This window comes from Sinocyclocheilus anshuiensis, unplaced genomic scaffold, assembly GCF_001515605.1.
Source record: "Sinocyclocheilus anshuiensis isolate Anshui unplaced genomic scaffold, SAMN03320099.WGS_v1.1 scaffold477, whole genome shotgun sequence".
Classification (NCBI taxonomy): Eukaryota; Metazoa; Chordata; class Actinopteri; order Cypriniformes; family Cyprinidae; genus Sinocyclocheilus; species Sinocyclocheilus anshuiensis.
Genome location: NW_015536549.1, coordinates 252,043 through 273,077, shown reverse-complemented (window position 1 = coordinate 273,077; position 21,035 = coordinate 252,043). Strand labels below are relative to the sequence as shown.

The 21,035-nt window shown below is 38.0% G+C and overlaps 2 protein-coding genes across 2 annotated transcripts in view; one reads left to right on the top strand and one right to left on the bottom strand.

Annotated features, from left to right (window-relative positions):
- Window positions 1-1,914, top strand: part of LOC107699042 (butyrophilin subfamily 2 member A2) — a 13,057-nt gene extending 11,143 nt beyond the window's left edge. The window contains exon 10 of the mRNA XM_016500205.1: window positions 114-1,914. Within this exon, the coding sequence (XP_016355691.1) occupies window positions 114-673 (560 nt within the window). The 3' untranslated portion in view covers window positions 674-1,914. The remainder of the gene's footprint in view (window positions 1-113) is intronic.
- Window positions 1,809-21,035, bottom strand: part of itgb4 (integrin, beta 4) — a 26,285-nt gene continuing 7,058 nt past the window's right edge. The window contains exons 14-41 of the mRNA XM_016501910.1: window positions 19,142-19,237; window positions 18,888-19,017; window positions 18,658-18,783; window positions 18,282-18,388; window positions 17,651-17,684; window positions 17,359-17,553; window positions 16,640-16,740; window positions 16,487-16,545; window positions 16,330-16,353; window positions 15,847-15,995; window positions 15,521-15,700; window positions 14,895-15,043; window positions 14,474-14,681; window positions 14,069-14,389; window positions 13,730-13,890; window positions 12,361-12,541; window positions 12,069-12,206; window positions 11,793-11,975; window positions 11,534-11,668; window positions 9,070-9,231; window positions 7,986-8,147; window positions 7,613-7,726; window positions 6,090-6,239; window positions 5,575-5,763; window positions 5,251-5,406; window positions 4,208-4,369; window positions 3,787-3,894; window positions 1,809-2,891 (exon numbers count right to left, since the gene is read on the bottom strand). Of these exons, the coding sequence (XP_016357396.1) occupies window positions 2,752-2,891; window positions 3,787-3,894; window positions 4,208-4,369; window positions 5,251-5,406; window positions 5,575-5,763; window positions 6,090-6,239; window positions 7,613-7,726; window positions 7,986-8,147; window positions 9,070-9,231; window positions 11,534-11,668; window positions 11,793-11,975; window positions 12,069-12,206; window positions 12,361-12,541; window positions 13,730-13,890; window positions 14,069-14,389; window positions 14,474-14,681; window positions 14,895-15,043; window positions 15,521-15,700; window positions 15,847-15,995; window positions 16,330-16,353; window positions 16,487-16,545; window positions 16,640-16,740; window positions 17,359-17,553; window positions 17,651-17,684; window positions 18,282-18,388; window positions 18,658-18,783; window positions 18,888-19,017; window positions 19,142-19,237 (4,020 nt within the window). The 3' untranslated portion in view covers window positions 1,809-2,751. The remainder of the gene's footprint in view (window positions 2,892-3,786; window positions 3,895-4,207; window positions 4,370-5,250; window positions 5,407-5,574; window positions 5,764-6,089; window positions 6,240-7,612; window positions 7,727-7,985; window positions 8,148-9,069; window positions 9,232-11,533; window positions 11,669-11,792; window positions 11,976-12,068; window positions 12,207-12,360; window positions 12,542-13,729; window positions 13,891-14,068; window positions 14,390-14,473; window positions 14,682-14,894; window positions 15,044-15,520; window positions 15,701-15,846; window positions 15,996-16,329; window positions 16,354-16,486; window positions 16,546-16,639; window positions 16,741-17,358; window positions 17,554-17,650; window positions 17,685-18,281; window positions 18,389-18,657; window positions 18,784-18,887; window positions 19,018-19,141; window positions 19,238-21,035) is intronic.

The following is a 21,035-nucleotide window of genomic DNA, read 5'->3' as shown; positions in this document are numbered from 1 at the left end:
TATATATATATATATATATATATATATATATATACACTGTTCAATTTCTTGAAAATCTTCTGTGATACACCTAAAGACTTAAATCTAACTGTAAGTGCTACCCTGTTTTACAGTGGAGGTGACTTTTGACCCAGAGACGGCCAACCCTGCTCTGGTTCTGTCCGAGGACTGCAAGCGCATGCAGTGCGGTCTGGAGCGGCGTGAGGTTCCCTGCAGCCTGCGGCGCTTTGATGGCTGGTGGTGCTGTCTCGGCTCTGAGGGCTTCTCGTCGGGACGCCGGTACTGGGAGGTAGAAGTGGGCGACCGTGATTGGCGTCTTGGGGTGGCCAAAGAATCAGCTCTCTGCAAAGGCTACAGACCGCTCAACACTCAGAGCGGATACCTCACCCTCAGGCTGGAGCGGGGCTCCGAGCTCAAGGCCCTGACCATACCGCCCACACCCCTGCCCCAGTCGCTCATCCCGCGGAGGGTGGGGGTCTATCTGGACTATGAGGAGGGGCAGCTGTCCTTCTATGACACCCAGAAGCGTGCGCACATCTACACATACAGCGAGAGGTTCACAGAGAAGCTTTACCCAGTGTTTGGGACGGTGGAGATGGTGCGCGAGATGGTGATCAGGCCTTCAGACCTGAGGGAGCGATGTCTCTGTAAGGGACAATGCCTGTTCTGCTAATGTACATAATGATCGCACAATCCTCACACACATAGATATGAAGAAATTACAAACACCATAAAACAGTAAATACAGTAATTGATCAATGCTTACAAAAAATAGAAGTGCATAGAAGGAATTTTAATTTTTTTTAAGAGTAGCTAAAGCTGTGTTTTCTGCACCACTAGCAACACAAAGGAATTGTAAAAAATACTGTTGTTAAACAGTCTGCGATTGGTCAGACAAACAGATAGTCCCAGATAGAAGACGTATTTTTGTAGACCAACTTTGAAGTTAGCATGACCCTGATTCCCTTGACAGAAACCCAAATTGTTTCTGTGTGAGACCAGTTGGCATGCAGTGTTTTCACTTTTTTGAAGAAATCGACCTCCAAATGGTGTGGTCTATACATATTAATCTGGGATAGAATTGATTTTAACATTGAAAAAAATCATACACTTCAGCTATGCTTTTCTTTGTGCAGCTACCAAAAAAAGATGCTTAAAAATTCTAAGGGCTTGTTTGCTCATACTTATGCATGAGTGTTGGGAATGTGTTCATGACTTCATCTTCATGTTAAAATGCAGATATCTTAAGTGCTTTTGTCACAATTTTTTCTGCAATTAATTCAGCCTAATGTACCGTTCCCATTCAGACGTTATGTATACAATTTATTTTTTGTTTTTATTTTTTATTTTTAAGAAATTTAACTTGGAAAGTCTCTTACTGACTCACATTTGCTAGAATGTTAAGCATTCAAAATGAAAGCGACAACGATTACGTCATTGTAATATTTCTAAATTATTTGCATACTGAATTGTGATTCTTTTTTCGTTACCCATATAATATGTCAATTTCCATTGTTTTTTAAATAAAATAAGATTATAATTAGCCAAATCCAAGGCCTAAAACTGAAATATTGTTTTGCTGACCTGAATGCACTATTTTCCCAGTTTTAGCAAGTGTTGGATATAATCACATTCAACTCCATGTTTGTTTGTTTGTCAGTAACATAAGAAAGCATATAGAAGGCAGTGTCAGTACATTCTCCTCCAATCAATGTAAAAGCATTTCAGTAGCTCATTTCAGTGTGCTAAAAAAAAACTGATTGCACCTGAATCTGTTTCTAATAAACAAAGCTGACACACGAAGGGTCGACTGTGGTAGGATGATTTATTGGTAAGGTGAACTAATATGAAGTGAGACGTTTTGCATACTACAGCTTGAATATGATGGTGAAATGCAATTTTAATATAAAACTCTAAAAAAATATATTTGTTCCCAAGACAAAAGTACCATACAAATTATTGAAGGCAGTAAAAATGTAATTACATAGGTGTCAGATTGGTAATCTTTTCCATATTGCCAGTAGTGTACAAACCTGGCAGACTTTATATGTCATCTGAAATACAGCCACAGGCCTGAAGTTACAACAGCACATCTTGCAACCAGGCAATAAAAAAAACAAACCTCAGTAACATATTTACAACCGAGTCCATATGTATGCACTCATGTGTTGCAACATTTTATGCAACCCTTAACAAGTAAAAAAAAATTGATTTAGGAGGAAAAATACTGAGTTGAAGTATACACTCTAAATCAAGAGACATGGCATATTTGATGTGAAAATGCATTTAAAAAACCTACATGCTCAAAAAACTTGATACATCTTGAAATTTGAAAGCAACATCAATAATATAAACATCATGATATGAAACCTGCCAAATTCAAACCTCATCAAAATGAATGCAGTTAAGCTCAAATGAGCAACATAACTGCATCCCATGCCACAAACATCCATAACATTTCTCGCAAACACTACATGAAACATGGCCAAAAGTTTTAACAAATACCTTTTTGGAAGTGATAAGATAACACTAAAGGTTTTAAGTCTTTACATTCATCAAAATATCAAGGCTTGAAGACTTTGGTCTTTATGAGCAATAATCCGAGGAATCCAAGAACTCAGCTGTTCTCATGCTCACATAAACACCATATATTTTGCACATTGGTCTGTGAACTTTTCTAGTTTGACTAGAGCGTATGTTTATACTGCTGCTCTGCCATGTGACTTCAGCTGAAGGCAAAAGGAAGTTAGATTAGGCCTCAAAGTACTGTCTCTCCACCTTCTTAGTGACGGTGCTGCTGGACATCACTCCTCTCTGCACCATCTCCACCTGCCGCGTGATGGTGCCGCCCGACTCTGTGATCTGTCTGCTCGACATCATCATCATACCTTCTAGAAAAAACACACATCAGACACAGTTAGAAAGTTAGAAACATATTTATATAACAATATAGTATTTTATCTAGAATTTAAATAATTTAAAAAAATAATAATTGGAATGAAACAGAATTAGCATCAACTGCTTTTAAGTTTTTAATAACTTTTTGTATAACTTTATCATACAGACAACATATGGTATTTCCAGAAAAGTTAGATGATTGATATACCACCAAGATAAATCTGTATTTAATTTAATAAATTCTATTTCATATTTTAAAATACTAATTTATTTTTGTTATATTTTATAATGATATTAGTAAAAATTTCCACTGTGGTCTATTTTACTATAAAACACTCAAACAAAAATAAAAAATCAACAGGTTTAAGTGATAATTTGAATATTTTACATTTTTGTTTTCTGAAGACAATGTGGTGAACATTTTGTGGAAAATTGCATTGCAAAATTAAAACCTTTTGATGGCTGTACTTAATTATAGATTTTTTTTTATTTGATAAGAATGTATGTATTTTACATATCACAACATAAGCCTAATAAACCAAAATGAATTGTTTTGTAAATTTATATTAAATATTATAAAATAACAAATTTTTAATTACATTTAATACAAATTGTAGTGAAACTGTTAATTTCAATATTTTGTTGTTTCTTTTGATGACTGTTCATTTGTTCATTAGAAAAAATTAGAAAAAAATTCATTTGAGAATTTTTTTTTACATATTACAAAATAAGCATTTTTAGTCAAAATGAATTATTTAATTATTTTTTGTGGGTTAAAACATCATGTGGGGCCAGTTTAACTGAAATTCTAACTCATTCATAGAAATGGAACAAATTCTTCAACTGTGAATTTTGCCCAGCCCTGGAAGATATAGTGTGTGTTGGTACCTGGAGACACGAAAGGTTCTGAGAACATGGTGTGTGAAGTAATCTCTGTTGGTAGGTTGAACACCTCTCTCTTTGTGACTGAATGACTGTTGTACTGTGACATGGAGCCTGAGGAGGACGAGAAAAGAAAAAGATTATAAAAAAAAAAAAGTTCCAACAGAAAATTGATCATCAGTGATTTTCCTCAAAGACAACATAAAACAGTGATTTTCCTAAGAAAAACAAAACAATATTCAACAGGAAATAATACAGGGCAAGACTTGATTTCATCGGTTGTGATCTGACTGCATGATAAAAAGTAGGCTATGATATTATTGAAACACTAAACATTTAACTGTGAAAATATATATCTTAATAAGGCCTAAAGCATTAACGCTGTCATATCACTCTCTCTGTGCCACTGTTGTAAATCCTCGCATACCTCCATCTTGGGATTCGATGGTGATGATGCCCTCTCGCTCCGGTCCAAAGCCCTGTGTGGTCTGGGCTTGAACTTTGAATTTGTACGGCATGTTTTCTTTCAGGTCAGACACAGTCAAAGAAGTTGCAGCATTGCCATTCACCTGGAAGGAGCGAAGATCTCCTGCAAGGACACCAAACACAGAGTTTTAACAGGGAACTTAAAGGCCGGGATACACCAAGCCGATGGATGACCGTCGGCAAGCGTCTGTCTGGATAGTTTTTTTTTGGTGTGTTCCACATGTCGGCTCTTGATGTTTGCATGATTCAACATGCTGAATCGGCGTCGGGGCCATCAGTGAGAGTGAGAACTCTGATTGGATGCTCAGTTTACCGAATGAGTCAGTGACTGAGAATTAAAGCGAAAGTGATGAAAACGAGGCAGCGCTAACAGAAGGCTGTTCTAATGTTACGTGATCTTTACCCAGTGTTTGGGACGGTGGAGATGGTGCGCGAGATGATGATCAGGCCTTCAGACCTGAGAGAGCGATGTCTCTGTAAGGGATTCCAATATGCGAATATTTTCATAACAACATGAGCGCTTAAAATGAAGAAAGTTATCAACATAACGTATTCAAAATGGTAAGCAAGTGTTGCTTTGTTTTTCGTTTCGTATAACTGTGTATATCTCGTATATCCTTGTTCCAGTTTCTCCTTTTAAATGACGAATATATACTATTGATAGCTGCTGCTATAGACAGTTAATTCCTCTCACGCAGGCGCAGAACGCACGTGTTAGTTTGCAGTCGGCTGTAGTCTGAGCGGTGTGTTCAAGCGCAGCTTTTTGGTCCAGACATCGCCGACACGAAGCAACAACACTGTCGGATTTCATCGCCGCTAGTTCTTTGAAGTCGGCTTGGTGTGTCCCGGACTTAAAGAACAGGATTTGTTTTTGATTATTACATTTGTGACTACTCTGGACATTCATATGGATTCAAAGTTCAGATATGTCAACTGTCAAATAAAAAATATGCCAAATAGAAAATAAAGAGGTTGGTAGCTGACCTCCACCGTGCAGCTGTTCACAGGTAACCACATAGCCCAGGATGTCCCCATTGGGTTTGCGGGGTTTCTCCCAGCTCAGCTGCAGTGTGTCTGGACTCAAAGCTGTGAAGATCAAAGGTCCTGGAGCGCTGGGAGTGCTGAGTGTGAATGGAGATCCTGAAAGACAGCACACACCCACACATACATACATGTTTTAGTAAATAGTAAAATACACACAATAATGTTTTAATATTAATACTTCAGGATAATGCCACTGCTATTGCTGGTAATAGCTACTGTGCCCCCTATTGGTACCATAAGAATTAAAGTATGAAGGCGCTCCACCTGGCATTGGGCTCAGTGGACTCTTGGGGTCGACAGCAGACTCAATGGTGATGACTCCCTCTCTCTCAGGACTCCAGCCCTCTTGACTCTGGGCCTTCACTTTGAAGATGTAGGAATGGTTGGGCAGAAGATCCTGAACCACCACAGAGTTCTGAGCGGGATTGTTCACCTCGATACGCTTTACCTCACCTATGAGAAGAACACAATACAAGACAATGAAAAAATAGACAGACGTCAAATAGATATATAAAGTATATGGAAGTAAATTGATAAATTATAGTATGTAATAATTGTTTATAAGTATATATACTGTATACAGTATACAGACATAAACTAATGCATATTGATAAATAATTACAGTATATAATAATTGAATATATTATAAAAAAAATGTGAATGAAGTGTATGACAATTAAAAATATATGAATTGATAAAATATAGTATATCTCTGAATATACCTTTATATATTTAGAATGAATAAGTATGATAACTACGATTGAGAAGAGATGGATCACCTCCACTGAGAAGCTGGTAAAGGACGCAGTACCCCAGTACATCGGTCTCACAGTGGGGCTCCTGCCAGCTCACTTTCAGGGCCGTGGGCCCCAGGGCAGAGAACACCAGTCTGCTGGGAGTCTCAGGAACACCCGGGTTGATGCGAGAGTCTGAGGGCACGAGCAGTGCAGACAGTAAAATGTCAAACCACAGTACAGACATATTTAATTTTGTAGCCACAATTTTATTGGTTCAGCATTGGGGAAACAGCAGGGAATAGGCTGAAATATGTCAGTCTGTAAGTAAAAGAAGAGATGCTTCCAACTTAACTACATTTTCCAGTAGTATGACAGTAGCTCAGCTGCTTTTAAAATAGTTTAAACAGATTCTTTTCCAGTAACAAGCTAATTCTCACAACTGTTTAGCATAAACTTTTTTTATGTCATCATATTTTGTTCTCACAAAGTGAACTAATAAAATAATGAAATGTGCTCTCCTAAAATGCAAGATTAAAAAAATTATAATTTTCATGAATCTGTTTATTCAGACAGACAAATAAATGAACCGGTTCTAAAAAAAAAAAAAAAAGATTCATTAATTCATTTGGTCCCCTGCACTGCATTTTGTCTTTTATAAATGTATATTTTAAATAAATGGTGTTCTATTAGTTGCATTTATTGTAAATGAATATTTATTGCATCTGTTTAATATAATTATAATTAATAAATAAGTTCAATGCTGTCTGATATGTTTTGTGCCTAAATAAATATTGCTCTTACTGTAAAAAATAAATGACATTATATATATATATATATATATATATATATATATATTCATTATTTATTTTACACCTACTAAAAGATTTGCATTTAGTTTAACTACTTTACATTATGAAACGCTTGTCTCTTAAACCCCTTTCACACTGCACGTGTGAAAGGATTAGGATTGAAGAGTAGGATTGAAGCGAGAGTCAGCTAAGGATTCTTGCCCGAAAAAATTGCCAGAGTGCCTTCTGTGTGAACACAAACACGTCCCGGGATTGATTCCGGGATCGATCCCGGGTTGGGGACCTAGTAACATTGCCGGGATCAGTCCCGGAACGAGCCCTGTGTGAACAAAATCCAGAACCAATGCCGTAAAGGGTGTCATAGTGATGATGCTTGTTATCGTGCGACTCTTTTACCGGGTGCTTTGAAGGCAGATCAACATTCACGACGAAGAAATTTGTGCAAACTGGTATAAAGCAGAGATCAGGGAGCTCCTCACTATCCGCGCTGAAGCTGAGATCGTTCGCCAGATTAGTGAAGCGGTACGCATCACATTACACTTCACATCGTAATGTCAAGTGTCTTTACGCGATCTTTACGGGATCCCGGAAAATCACTGGCAGTGTGAATGAACCAAAATCAAACGATCGCGGGACAAATCACGGAACACATTATCCATGTATTTTCCGAATCTCTGTGTGAAAGGGGCCTTAGGAAGTTACGGTTTCAAAGTACCCTCTCCTGATGCACTGCTAGTTGTTTCCGGGTTCACTCACCCTGAAGAACACTATCCAGGTTCTGCAGTGCATCGTTGATATCTTCAGACTGAGTACGAGCTCTGGAGCTCAAGCTGTAGCTGGTAGTTGTACTCTGGCTGAAGTTAGAGACCCCTGAGAGCCAGCCAAGCCACGGCAAGGTGGGATACGGCAGGGTGTGGCAGGAAAGGGTTGGCAGGCAGCCGTCGCATGACGAGAAAACAGCGAGAGAAAAAATGTGTAGAGAGAACACAAATGGCATAAGGGGGGGAAAAAGAAGAGTAGGATTGAAGCGAGAGTCAGCTAAGGATTCTTGCCAAAAGCTGCACCTTGCGAAGCATTATAATCAAATTTGATTGGCTTTGTGCACAGAAATCTTTCAAGCTCAATTTACCCAAGTTGTCCAAAAATCCACCAGACAGGTTTCCCATGACGATAGAATCCCTCACTCCATCACCGTCTGTGTAATGCCTGTTCTCAGAACGCTTCCTCAGAATCACTTCCTCTTTGAGAAGTCCGCCATCCCTAAGATCATATCCGTGTGTCGTTGAGCCTCCTGATTGTGACAAAAAACAACGATTGGTTACTGAGCTATGGAGACAATTTATTCAACAATTTTGTTTTTAAAGCATAAGTACCAAATCAAAGAATGATTCATAAACCCTCAAATGAAAATTCTGTCATCATTTACTCACCCTCATGTCATTCCAAATGAATATGACTGTCTTACTTTAATGGAACACAAAAACAAATGTTCTGAATAATGTTCATGCTGCTCTTTTCCAAAATAAAGACCAGACCAGAAAGAAAATACAAATTGAAAGGCAAATAAGTGCTATTAAACTATCATAAAAGTGGTCCAAATGGTAACATTATCCAAGTCTTCTGAAGCCATACAATTGCTTTGTGTGAACAACACTTAAGACTTTAACACTTAAATCTGTAAGATTTAAAAAAATGTATATTTTTTAAAGACGTCTCTGATGACCAGGTATCTTTTATTTGGTAATACAGAAAATAAACACTAATACTGTGAAATTTTATTACATTTAAAACAATTGTTTTCTTTTTTAATATATTTTAAAATCTAATTTATTCCTGTGATTCATTACTCCAGTCTTCAGTGTCATGATCCTTCCGAAATCATTCTAATATGCTGGTGCTTTTTGTGTTACTAGCAAAATTAAAACAGGTTTTGATCAATTGAATGCATCCTTGCTGAACAAAAGTATTTATTTCTTTTGAAAAAAAAAAAGAAGACTTGGAATATAGCACACAATATATAGTGCACATAGACTACTTTCATGTTTTATGGCGTATTTGGAGCTTGACAGCCATTGATCATTCTAGGTACATTATATAGTAAGGCATTATGTGTTGTGTTCCGCAGAAGAAACAAAATAATACAGGTTTGGAATGAAATGAGGATGACTAAATCATGACAACATTTTTAAGTCAACTATTGTTTCCTCTGATACCTTTGCCGGAAATGTACGTTGTGGTGCTGCTGTTATTGGTCACACCGGCACGGGGTGTGGAATGGCTGTACGTGGATGAGGAGGAACTGACGTTGCGGGAAAGGGAACCGCTTCCTCCTGGGAACAGGAAATTCTGGTCCCACTTTCCATTTACAAACTGATCTGTAAACATATGAGAGAAAAGACGATAGCATGAATTAGCACAGCAATGTTAGCACAACTGAATTCACAGCTGAAGTCAGCGCTCCAGAATAGGGCTTTGAACTGTGGCCCAGAAGGAATCACCTCAACAGACCCAAACTGAAGAAAGCCTCTTAATTCAGACGAAGAAACGCTATTTTTGTGGTAGCAATGGACTTAGCAGTCTACTTAAAGATGCCAATTAGCACTCTGATACTCTTGATGCCAATTAGCACTCAAGTGACTTTGCTAGCACAGCTTTGGGTTGACGTTGGGTGTGGATGGCATGCTGTCTGCCAGGGACAGGTCTTCACCTTGTGGCAGGGTCTGTGCATGACTATCGCTGGCATCTGTGGCCGGGCTCAGGTGGCAGGGGATGATGTCAGCAGGCAGTTTCCAGGACACCTTACGGAGATCCAGGTCCGAACCAACTAGCTGGACATGCTTCCAGCGTGAGCCTTCCGTAATCATGTGGGGAAGCAAGCAAGGCACAGAGGATGTGTGTGCTGTCCATGCTCAACTTAATTCACAGAAAAATGAGAATTCTGTTATTAACTACTAACCCTGATGTCGCTGCAAACCCGTATGACTTTCTTGAATACAAAAGCAGATGTTAGGCAAAATGTTGAGGCTGTGTTTTTTATATAATAAAAGTGAATGTGGCTACAAAGCTTAAAAACATCATAAAACTACCATAAAAGTAGTTCATATGATTTTTTTTTTTTTTGTGTGAAATGTAATTGCAAGTGTATTTGGTCAATGTATATTTCAAGTCTTCTGAAGCCATGTTCAGCAAATATCAACTTGTATTTTGGTCTGTTTCTCACACAAAACTATCATATAGCTTCAACAGACTTGGAAAATAGTGTGCAAGCAATATGGACCATAATTATGGTAGTTTTATAATATTTTTGAAGCATCCGTCCATTCACTGTGATTTTATGGAAAAGATCTGCATCTCCTTCTGTGCTCCATGGAAGTAAGAAAGTCATACAGTATGCAACAACCTGAGGGAGTAAATGATGACAGAATTTTCATATTTGGGTGAACTGTTCCTTTAATAACTTGAGTTAGGCAAAGAAGGAAAGAAGAAAAAGTGGGAAGCTGATATCTTCTGAGCCCATCCACGATGCTACCAACATTTAGCAAGGCCAAGTCAACAGTTTGATCATTCTTGCCAAATATGAGCCAAAGAAGCCCAAACTTTACAGCTGCAACATTCCCTGAACGCTGCACAAACAATGTGTTCAACTTCCATAAAGAGCCCAGTCACCCAGTTTTACAAAGCCCTAAGGAAAGAAAAAGACATTGTTCCATGGCAAAGGCAAGTGATTGCGGGGTCTTCAATGGATGCACAGGGGACTAGAAAGAGCCTTTCGATTTCAACAGGAACTGCATACGAATGATGTAAGGACATCATCCTGTTACACTGCAGATGAAGGCAGACCATGACTATGTCTGACTGCTATTGACCAGTAGTTTCTACAGGTCAACATAGCACAAAAAAGCTTTCGAATTCTTGAAACAATTCCACTTACATGTTCAGGCATGCAACACAGTCAAGCATTGACATGTTTCGAAAAACTTGTTTTAGTTCCCTACTATCCCTGATGAAAAGACCACCATTGTCAGGATGCTAGTGTGCTGGTGTCCCTTTTTCCAAGAACTGCATGGCAAACCAGTTTACCCATTCTGGTTGAAATTTATCCTGGTCTTTTCAGCAAGGATATGCAGCAAACACACTACTGGTCAAATTAGGGGCTGGCAAGATTTTTATGTTTTTGAATAAAGTCTCTTATGCTTAACAAGGCTACATTTATTTGATCAAAAATACAGTAAAACAGTAAAATTATGAAATATTATTTAAAATAACTGTTTTTCATTTTGATATACTTAAAAATGTAATTATTCCTGTAATCCAAAGCTGAATTTTCAGCATCATTACTACAGTCTTCAGTGTAACATGATCCTTCAGAATTCATTCTAAGATACTGATTCGGTCTTATTAATATCAGTGTTGAAAACAGTTGTGCTGCTTAATATTTTTGTGAAAACTGTGATACACTTTTTTTCAGGATTGTTGGATCAAAGGGATGTTCAGAAGAACAGCATTCATTTGAAATTTTTGTAATATTATAGAAGTCTGTCACTTTTGACCAATTTAATGGATCCTTGCTTAATTAAAATATTAATTTCTTTCTTACTGACCCCAAACTTTTGAACGGTGGTTGTGTACATTGATTCCAATGTGTTGCAACAGTGCACCACATCACAAGATACCCACCTTCAGTCAGATCTGTGACACTAGGCCTCTGGCTACCCGTTGGGGATCGTAGTACTTCATTACTGTACATCAGATAGCTGTCATATTCATCTCCAGCTTCTGCATCCACAATGGGAATATCGGGAATGATGGGAACTATAGGAGTGATATAAACCAGAACAAACAACACAATCAATTCACAGTCTGTACGATTGTTTATTGAACAATTGCTCAGTCCAAACTTGAGTTCGATTCCACCCCATTTTTGTGAGACACTTACTTGACATGGGTCTGGTAGGTTGTGTAGCCAGGTTGATTGTGGCATCTCTGTACGGGCCCCAGCCCACCTTATTGCGAGCACGCACTTTGTAACAGTAGGTCTGAGAAGGCTGCAGGTTCTCGATGAGCAGCATGCGCTTTTTGGGGTTGTCAATCATTACCTTCTTAGAAGGTCCTATAGGCTCTGAACAGAGAAAGAAATATGTGCAGTCAGCTGAGCACTAATTGTTACAATATTGACAAACAGATGCTATAAAAAGTATTTTAAGACTCCTACTCTTGTTCTCGTTGATGGGTGTGTAGATAACTTCATATGAAGTAATGACACCATTCGTCTCTGCTGGCTCTGCCCAGCTGACCTGAGTGACAGTGGGGCTGATGACATTGAAAGCCAGGCGACCAGGTTCACCAGGTACTAGAGGGGTAAAATAATGCAGATGGCCATGTTTGTGAGACAGAAACTTCAAAAAGCATCAATTGGTATGCCAGAAAAAGCCAAGTATGAAAAGTATGACATGCATGCTTCTTAAAAAGACCATAAAATTTAAAAAGTCCAGAGATTGACTTACCATCCTCTAGAGTCTGGCATTGAATGATATCGCTGTAATTGCCCTCTCCGAGTGCATTGTAGCCACATACGCGCATCTCATAGTCGCAGTATGGGTAGAGATTAGTCAGCTCGGCTTGAGGAGTCTTCACATCCAGCACCTGAGCATCAGCCTCAGGGTTTCCATAAATCCAGTACTTCACCTGGAAACAGCAAATCACAGCTCAAAGGACAAGTTTAACAGCATTTTCAACAGCCTTTTTAGCTAAGCTAGTGTTTATTGAAATATTAATTTCATTGAAATACTGCAACTAAAACTTTACAAGCAGAAATGGACTGGGACTAAAAAATAGCATGAGATATATGCTAACATGTCACAACCCACAGTGAATAATCTCCTACTAGCCTGTATGTTTCAAAAACACTACTGCTCAAAAGTTTGGGGTCAGGTTTTTTTTGTTTTAGAATTTTTTTAAGAATGATTATAATTCAGCAAGGACACATTAAACTGATCATAAGTGACAGTAAAGACGTGTATGCTACAAACGATTTCTATTTCAAATAAATGCTGTTCTTTTGACTTTTCTATTCATCAAAGGATCCTGGAAAAAACTGCATCACAGTTTCCACAAAAATATTAAGCAGCACAACTGTTTTTGAGATTGATAATAATAAGAGAGATTCTTTGCAGCAGATCAGCATATTAGAATGATTTCTGAAGGATCATGTAAAACTGAAGGCTGCTGAAAATCCAGCTTTGCCACCACAGGAATACATTACATTTTAAAATGTATTAAACCAGAAAACAGTTGTAATAATATTTCACAATATTACAGTTTTTACTGTATTTTTGATCAAATAAATGAGCCTTGGTGGGCCTAAGAGACTTCAAAAATGTTTAAAAATCATTAATTTAATAATTTAATTCATATATACAGTATTTATACTGCATATGAATCAATGTTTTATATATTGTATTCAATGTGTCTAAAATAGCACAATTAAAAACAGCACAATTAAACTCATTTCATACGCTATTAATCTATGAATAAAGTCACTCTGTGACTTATAAAGCTGAAAGTTTCTCCTGTCACATTCCTGGCTTTTGCAACTACAAATTTAAGTAAACACCATCTCAATATTGGTTAACGCTGTGTAAATATTGAAGCTTTTATACATTTTAAAATCAGTTAACAGGATTAGTGGTCAGAGGCAGATGTTTTGAATAATCGCTTTGGCTTGACTGGACGTCTTCGTTTATGAGTAGTTTTTTAAAAGTTTATTTACTAAACTTTACAGAGGTAAAAAAAACAAAAACAAAACAGACTATACACACTAAACGGATGCAATTTTGTAACGTGTTATATCAGATATCATGTTACGCGACCTACCTTGTAACCACTGGCATTTGCACTGGGGTTCCAGTTCAGGCGGATGTTTTTAGGGCCAGAAGCAACAGCTTTGATGTTGTTTGGGGCATAGAGCCGTCCTCCAGGAGATGTGACTGACTGATTCACATATTCCATTTTCTGGAAATCCATTTTCCCATCCCCTGATATGAAATAATGCAAATATTAAGTAACACTCAACATCTGCAGATTACAGGAGGGTTTGGGGTTTTCTCATGAAACATGAACTAAAGTAAAAAAAAAAAAACAATGAATATTTTTGCCTTTACAGTTGGTTACAAACATGGACTCCAAAACTGACTCTAAACGCCGTTTTCTCACCTCTACCATCGATGACGTTCACCAGCGTAGTTTTCTTCTCTCCAATGATTGCATTGTTGCTTGGGTCGAATAGTTCCAGTTGGAAGGTCTCAGGTATAATGGGAGATGGATACAAACGAGGATCAATGACGATGTTCTTTTCCGTCTCGCCAGGAACAAATTTGAGAGGACTGGAGAGGTCGAAGCGTGAGGCTTTGTTTGTGCGCCAGTACACAGTGGTCGGACCCTCCTGGTTTCGAGTGCGTACCACAGGGATGGAGTAGAGCGGGTCAGTTGTATTGTAAGTTTGAGTACTCTTCTTAAACATCAAAACACTGGGTTCTGTGAGGACATATAAGACAATTAAAATTTAGGTTAAAGAATTACAACAAATTATACTTTTAAATCTGTTAGCCTGATATATACCTGGTTTATCTGCGATGGTGATAGTGGTGCGTGGGTAGCGGCCCAGTTTAGCACCTTGCCGTGGGTTGCTCAGATCCATCACAAACTGTTTGACTTGTTTGTCCTCTAGCAGTCCATCTCCCTCCCCAAGCTCCAAGAGTTTCACTGGGACTGTCTTCTGTGTTTCCCCTGGTCCATAACTCAAGTCTCCATCAACTGAGATATAGTCCTATGAAGAGAAGGGAAACATTAACGCACAATCAAACAAATGAGAATGACTTCATGACTTTTTTCAAACAAAGACATATCCATATCACTTATTTGGAAATTGTTGTAGTCTCATTTTATTAGAGAAAATCAACTCAATTTAATCAAATTTAAATATAGAAATACAGAACTTGTGGTGAAACCCAAGTTGTCGAGTGTACTAAGTGTATTTTACCTTCTTGTCTTTGGCAGTGAGGTCACGGGTGCAATATGTGACCTGTGTCCATCCATCCTCTATGATCTCACGACTGATCGGGATGTTTGCCACGCCATCCTGACGACTGTAGGTGTATGACGGCTGCAGGAAGGTAAAGATGTTCCTAGCTGTGTGAGAATAAATAAACACAATCAAAGATTTTGCCACTTAATATCCACTTTAAAAATATTTTAATATCAAAAATACTCGTTTTAAGATAAATCCTCACTAAATTTGGCTGAAAAAAATGGGGTAATAAAACACATTCTCTATAAACATGTTTTGTCAGATTTTTCTTTTATTATTTCATGAGTTTGCACTCACATATAATCAGATTGAGCAAATAGTATGCATATTTGGCATGCTGGCCGAGGGGAGGGCTCCGAGTTCGGAATTTAGCCTGAACCCAGAGACCTCCCCCCATTTCCCAAGCTGGGATAGGAATAGTTAGGAGTAAGGAGTTGGGATGGAGGAGGGATTCCAGAAAACTGTTGTGGGACAAAGGTAAGTAGGCTGAATATATACTTACTATCCTGCTAATTGGTTGACTATCTAAACATGCCCCTCCCGAACTTTGATAATAAAACATCATTAAAACTTCTTACCATGTTCCTTAATCACAGTGATGTTGACATGATCTTTGCCGATCTTCGCAATTCCAACTGGAACATCAACAGCTTGAACAAGCAGCTCCTTCTTTTCATCATCCTCATCTTTCATAAAGAGGGGAACCCGGACATCCACTGACTCCACGCCCTCCTGAAACTCCACAGCACCTGCCGCTTCTACAAGACAGACAAGGACATGGACACATAAACATTAAATTCACATAACAAACCCAAAGCGTTACAACAGACTGCAAACTAATGCAGCAGGTATTTTGGAGTAAGCGTGTTGTTAAAGGTCTGTGGGTTGTGCAGGGTGTCCGTACCTCTGTCAGTAGCTACGGTGTAGTAGCCTGGAACCACTTTCAGGTCCCGGAAGTTTCCAGCCTGAACCTGTTTATCTGTCAGTTTCACTATATCTGGGTAACTGGCACGAGGGGCAGATAAAACCGTGTCTACAATCGTGTTGTTCTGTCTGTGGATGCAAATGAGAATTATTATTGTTTCTCTTCAAGTTTTCAGATTTGTAGTCCCTATACAAATCAGTAAATCTAACAAAGAAATATCCAGTTCATATTTTAATTACGATTTAAAATAAAAGCATTTTAATATAATTAAATTTATTCCTGTGATGGCAAGATGCATTTTCAGCAGCCATTACTCCAGTCTTCAGTGTCACATGATCCTTCAGAAATCATTTTAATATTCTAATAATAAAATGTTTTGTGAGATTTATCCTAATCAATAATCTCAGACTTAATGCGACATACAGTATTTTGTCAATGCTAGCTCAGCTGTAGCTACAGTACCTCTTTCCAGAATTTCTTTGTGTCCTGAGGGAAAATAAAAAGAATAACAGTACATTCAGACACATGTCAAAATCTGAGCCTCATCCAACTTTAGAAAAAACTGCCCACAAGGCACAGCCACGCCAATTTTAATTAGTCATTGAGAGCTACTTCACACCTGAACAGAGTATTTTGCACTCTCTGTGCGCCAGGGATCTGCAGGAACACGTCATTGAGCTGTTTATTAAAAACAAAGAGACATTAGCAGTCAGGCATGATGGTTCATGTGCAAGAAGTTGTTTCTTTTTTTTGGTGGTGGGGGGGCACTTACGTTGTCCTCTACTTCTCGCCTGAGCACGTCTGTGTCCCGAGACTCTTTGGATAGAGTTTCTGAATATTGCCGGTTCAGACGAAGAGAGATAGGGTACTGGACTATGAAGAAAAATACAGAGGGATTAAAGAATATAAATACAAGTTAAACAAGCATGACAATTTTAAAGAGATAGTTCATCCAAAAATTTTAATTCTTTTAAAAAATTTTAATACATTTACTCATGTCATTCCAAACCTGTATGACTTTCTTTTTTATCTGTGGAGCACAAAAAAAAAATTATATTTTGAAAATGTTTGCCCATACAATGAAAGTCAGTGGGGTCCATTGTTGTTTTGGACCCCATTAACTGTCATTGTACAGAAAATTTTTTCAAAACATCTTTTTTTATGTTAAAAAATTTTAATACATTTACTCATGTCATTCCAAACCTGTATGACTTTCTTTTTTATCTGTGGAGCACAAAAAAAAAATTATATTTTGAAAATGTTTGCCCATACAATGAAAGTCAGTGGGGTCCATTGTTGTTTTGGACCCCATTAACTGTCATTGTACAGTTAGTTTTCAAAACATCTTTTTTTATGTGTTCCACAATAGAAAGAAAGTCACACAGGTTTGGAAGACAAGAACTTAGATTTTGGGGTAAACTATTACTTTAACATTGGACTCTGGTCACACTAGATGACTAGATAACTAGCTGAATGTAAGTCTAGACTCACTGGTCTCTTTGGGGTTGGGTTTGATTTGGTTCTGTGGGTGGTTTGGTCCTCGATGAACATTGTCTGTCACTTTCCAGCGCACAATGTCTGTGCTCTTGGGTGGGCCGGTGCGCACCATTGGGGTGTCCAAATGATCAGTGGTCGACAAAGACTGACGTAGCATGTAGTGGTCTTCTTTGAATCCCACCATACGACCTGCCAATCACAAACACATTAAAAACAATACAGTAAATCTGTTCCCACTGATCTCTGTATAATGTAACTGAAGTGTAACAGAGAGAAAAATGATTACCTCTGCCACAGCATGGGAGAAGAGCAAGACATGCCTGTTGGGGACAGACAGCAAATGTTAATCAGCTGAGATTTAACATTACTACACCACATCCTAACCAGTTGAACACAAGTTTTTAGCAGCAAGTAACTTGTGGTTTCAAAGAAAGTGAAAAACGCTGTCCAACGCAACAGAATCAAAGCCAATTAGAACATATTTGATATGGATATAGCAAACAAGACAAGCAACAAGACATCTTATTGTTTTTTTAATCATTTATCATCACCTCCAGTAAAATCTCAATAATTGACAGTCCTGCTCCACTTAGCTGTATAATACACATCAAACATGTTCTGATTGGCTGTATTTTTGTTCTTTGTGAGCAGTATTTTCAGTTTCACTGACAACTTAAAATAACTTGACACTGGAAACTCATGTTGCGCCTGGTTATGGGAAGGTGTTTGTGTATTAAATTGTCTTTGGGTGTTTTTTTCCCTTTTCCTTTTTTCTCTTCTCTTTTCTTAGTTATAGTTTACAAAATTTTACTAAACTTCCATTTCAGGACTTGTGGGGACATGCTGATTTGTAAAGTAAAATAAAATAAAATAAAATAAAAATCAATATTAAGATGTGTATATATGTGTATATCTACCTGGCAGCAGGCGCAGTATTTCCAGCAGCAGAGCAAAAGCAAACCAAGCAATAGCATCAGAAACATAATGAGAGGAATCAACCACAGGAAACCTGCAGGTGGACAGTCTGATACACAGAGAAACAATCAGTTAGTTTAACACTGACATGTATTACTCACCACACTCTTGTTCAAGAGCTAGAAATACAGCCTAAATAGTAGACCCATAACTACAATAGGACAATTAAACAGTGCTCAATTTTACTTCATATGAAATAATATATATGTATATGAGAATTCAGTTTTAAATTAACTTATAGGTCCACCCAAAGGTTGTATAAATCATTTAACTTTTTTATCATGTAAAAAGTACAATTAATATTTGTGTATATCTCACCTTTCTTTTTCTTTACTAGGACGTGGTGTTCTTTGTCTGTGATGTTTAATGGATAATTCACAGTGTAGTGATATGTGCAGTCGTCATCTTCGTCACGGAAACTGCATGTCTCTATTACGTTTTTATCTGTGGACACAATAAAATCAATCCAACATTGTTTCATCCATTCATAAACAAATCTATGAGTATAGCTATGTCTTTTAAAATAAAACTAAGATCTGATGCCCTACGGTCTTCAAGCTCTTCCACCCTGATGATTTTAAAGGGACACTCATCACATTTCCGTCCTTTTCTCTCTCCTGTGTTCCAGGCCTGGCACTGAACGCAGCTCCTCTTGGCTTCACACATACCCAATTGTTGCTGCATTATGAGAGACAGTTGGTTTCAGGACAGAACCAATTAACATGCAAAGTAAAGGAATACAGATAGACGGACACACACACACACACACACACACACACACACACACCCATCACAATTGTACCTGGAAGTTTGCTTCACAAGTGGGGCTCAGTGGAAGTCCGGAGTGTTCACACTCACAACGACCACATTTACACACACCACGGCCATTACAGATGCCCTACAAAAGAGAAAAACAAATTTAATATGCACAGAACTGTGTTTTACCTAGACACATTTGTCAAAACTGAGTTATGAGTGAAATGGATCTCTTAGACCAGTGGTTTCCAAACTGGGGGGCGCGCCGGAGCTATGACAAAGAGCAATAACCGACCACTAGATGGCGCGATTGAAGAATCAGAGTTGCAGGGAGCCATGTAGAAATATAAATGAACGATGTATGGTTCTGCTCTAAGCATGTAAGTTACAAGTTTGTGAAAATACTGCCAGTGCCAGGTAAACGTAAAGCAGATAATGAATATACTTAAGATTCACCAATACCAAAACAACGTGTCTACACCAGACGCGAGCGACGCGACAAAAGCAAATAGAATCCAGTGATGTTCTATCAGTGATGCGGTGCGACGCGACATGACAAATCCATGATCTTATCCATGACAAATCCTATTTCTCTTCCAGTGCCAGGTTCTGAATTCAGATTATGAATATACTTAAGATTCACAAATACCAAAACAATGTGTCTACACCAGACGGAGCAGCGTGATGTGACCTGACAAAAGCAAATAGAGCCCAGTGATGTTCTATCATGCAGGGCGACGCACACGACAAATCCATGACAGTAAACTGATGCCCCACTGTATTTCTGACGAACTCCAGCGCTCTGACACAAAGGACAATTGGATTTGCAATGTTCACTTTGTCTCGTCCAGTGTGGTGAAAAGACAAGAAAATATGACTAGGCATTTCTCGCGCTCAGATTCACCAGTACAAAGGTGGGTAATGAAGCCGAACAAGTTAAGACGGCAAGTAGGCTAGTTAAGTAGTACTATGTTAATCACAATATTTCAAATCATATATATAATTTTGCAAACAAGGTCATGTCTGAGAGGGTGCAATATTCATAAGAGAATCATGAAAAAATTGTTTCCTAAAAAATATGAAGCAGCACAACTGTTTTCAGCATTCACATCTCTACAAAAGGGGGGCCTGGCAGAAAAAGTTTGGGAACCACTGCCTTAAGCAATGAACTAAATAAACTGCGAAAAGATTGTTTTCTAAAACATCATGGACGGAATGAGCTTGCAGCGCAGTATTTTAACGTACATTGATACATTGCAATTGCAGTTTGAACTGTGATCTGTCATGCCACATTAATGCCACAAAATTCACATTTACTTTGTTTTTTTTTAAACTTTTGTGTCTGCAGTGTGTGTATAGAGTGCCCAATAATGGTAAAAAAAATGAGCCACTCCTTTTATTTTAAATAATAGAAGGATCTGTGAAGGGTGTCAAATTTTAAAAATGACCTAAGTGGATTTATGTGCAATTAACTTACTCTGGGCTCTTCCTTGGTGGTCCCCTGAGGGTCTCAGGACAGCGAAAAAAAGGGAGGGGGGAGGAGGAGCAGGGAAAATATTTTTCTCTACAAAAGGGGGGCCCGGAGGAAAAAGTTTGGGAACCACTGTCTTAGACTATCATCAGTTCTGTGACAGACAGGTTTGGCTCAACTATGTTATGATTTAGAAAAAATCACTCCAAATTCAATTAAAAAACATAAATTTTAATTACAATTTTTGTGCAGTCAGCGGGTCATTATTGCAAAATAAAGCCCATCGGAATGATCTTGTATCATGCTGAAGATATTTTTTGTTGCCAGGGACAATGGTAAATTTAATAAAGTTAAGCGTTTAAATAACTGTTTTCTATTTTAATTATATTTTTAAAAAGCAATTTATTCATCCCTTTCATCAATTTAATGCATCAATGCTGAATAAAAGTATTAATTTCTCTAAAAAAAA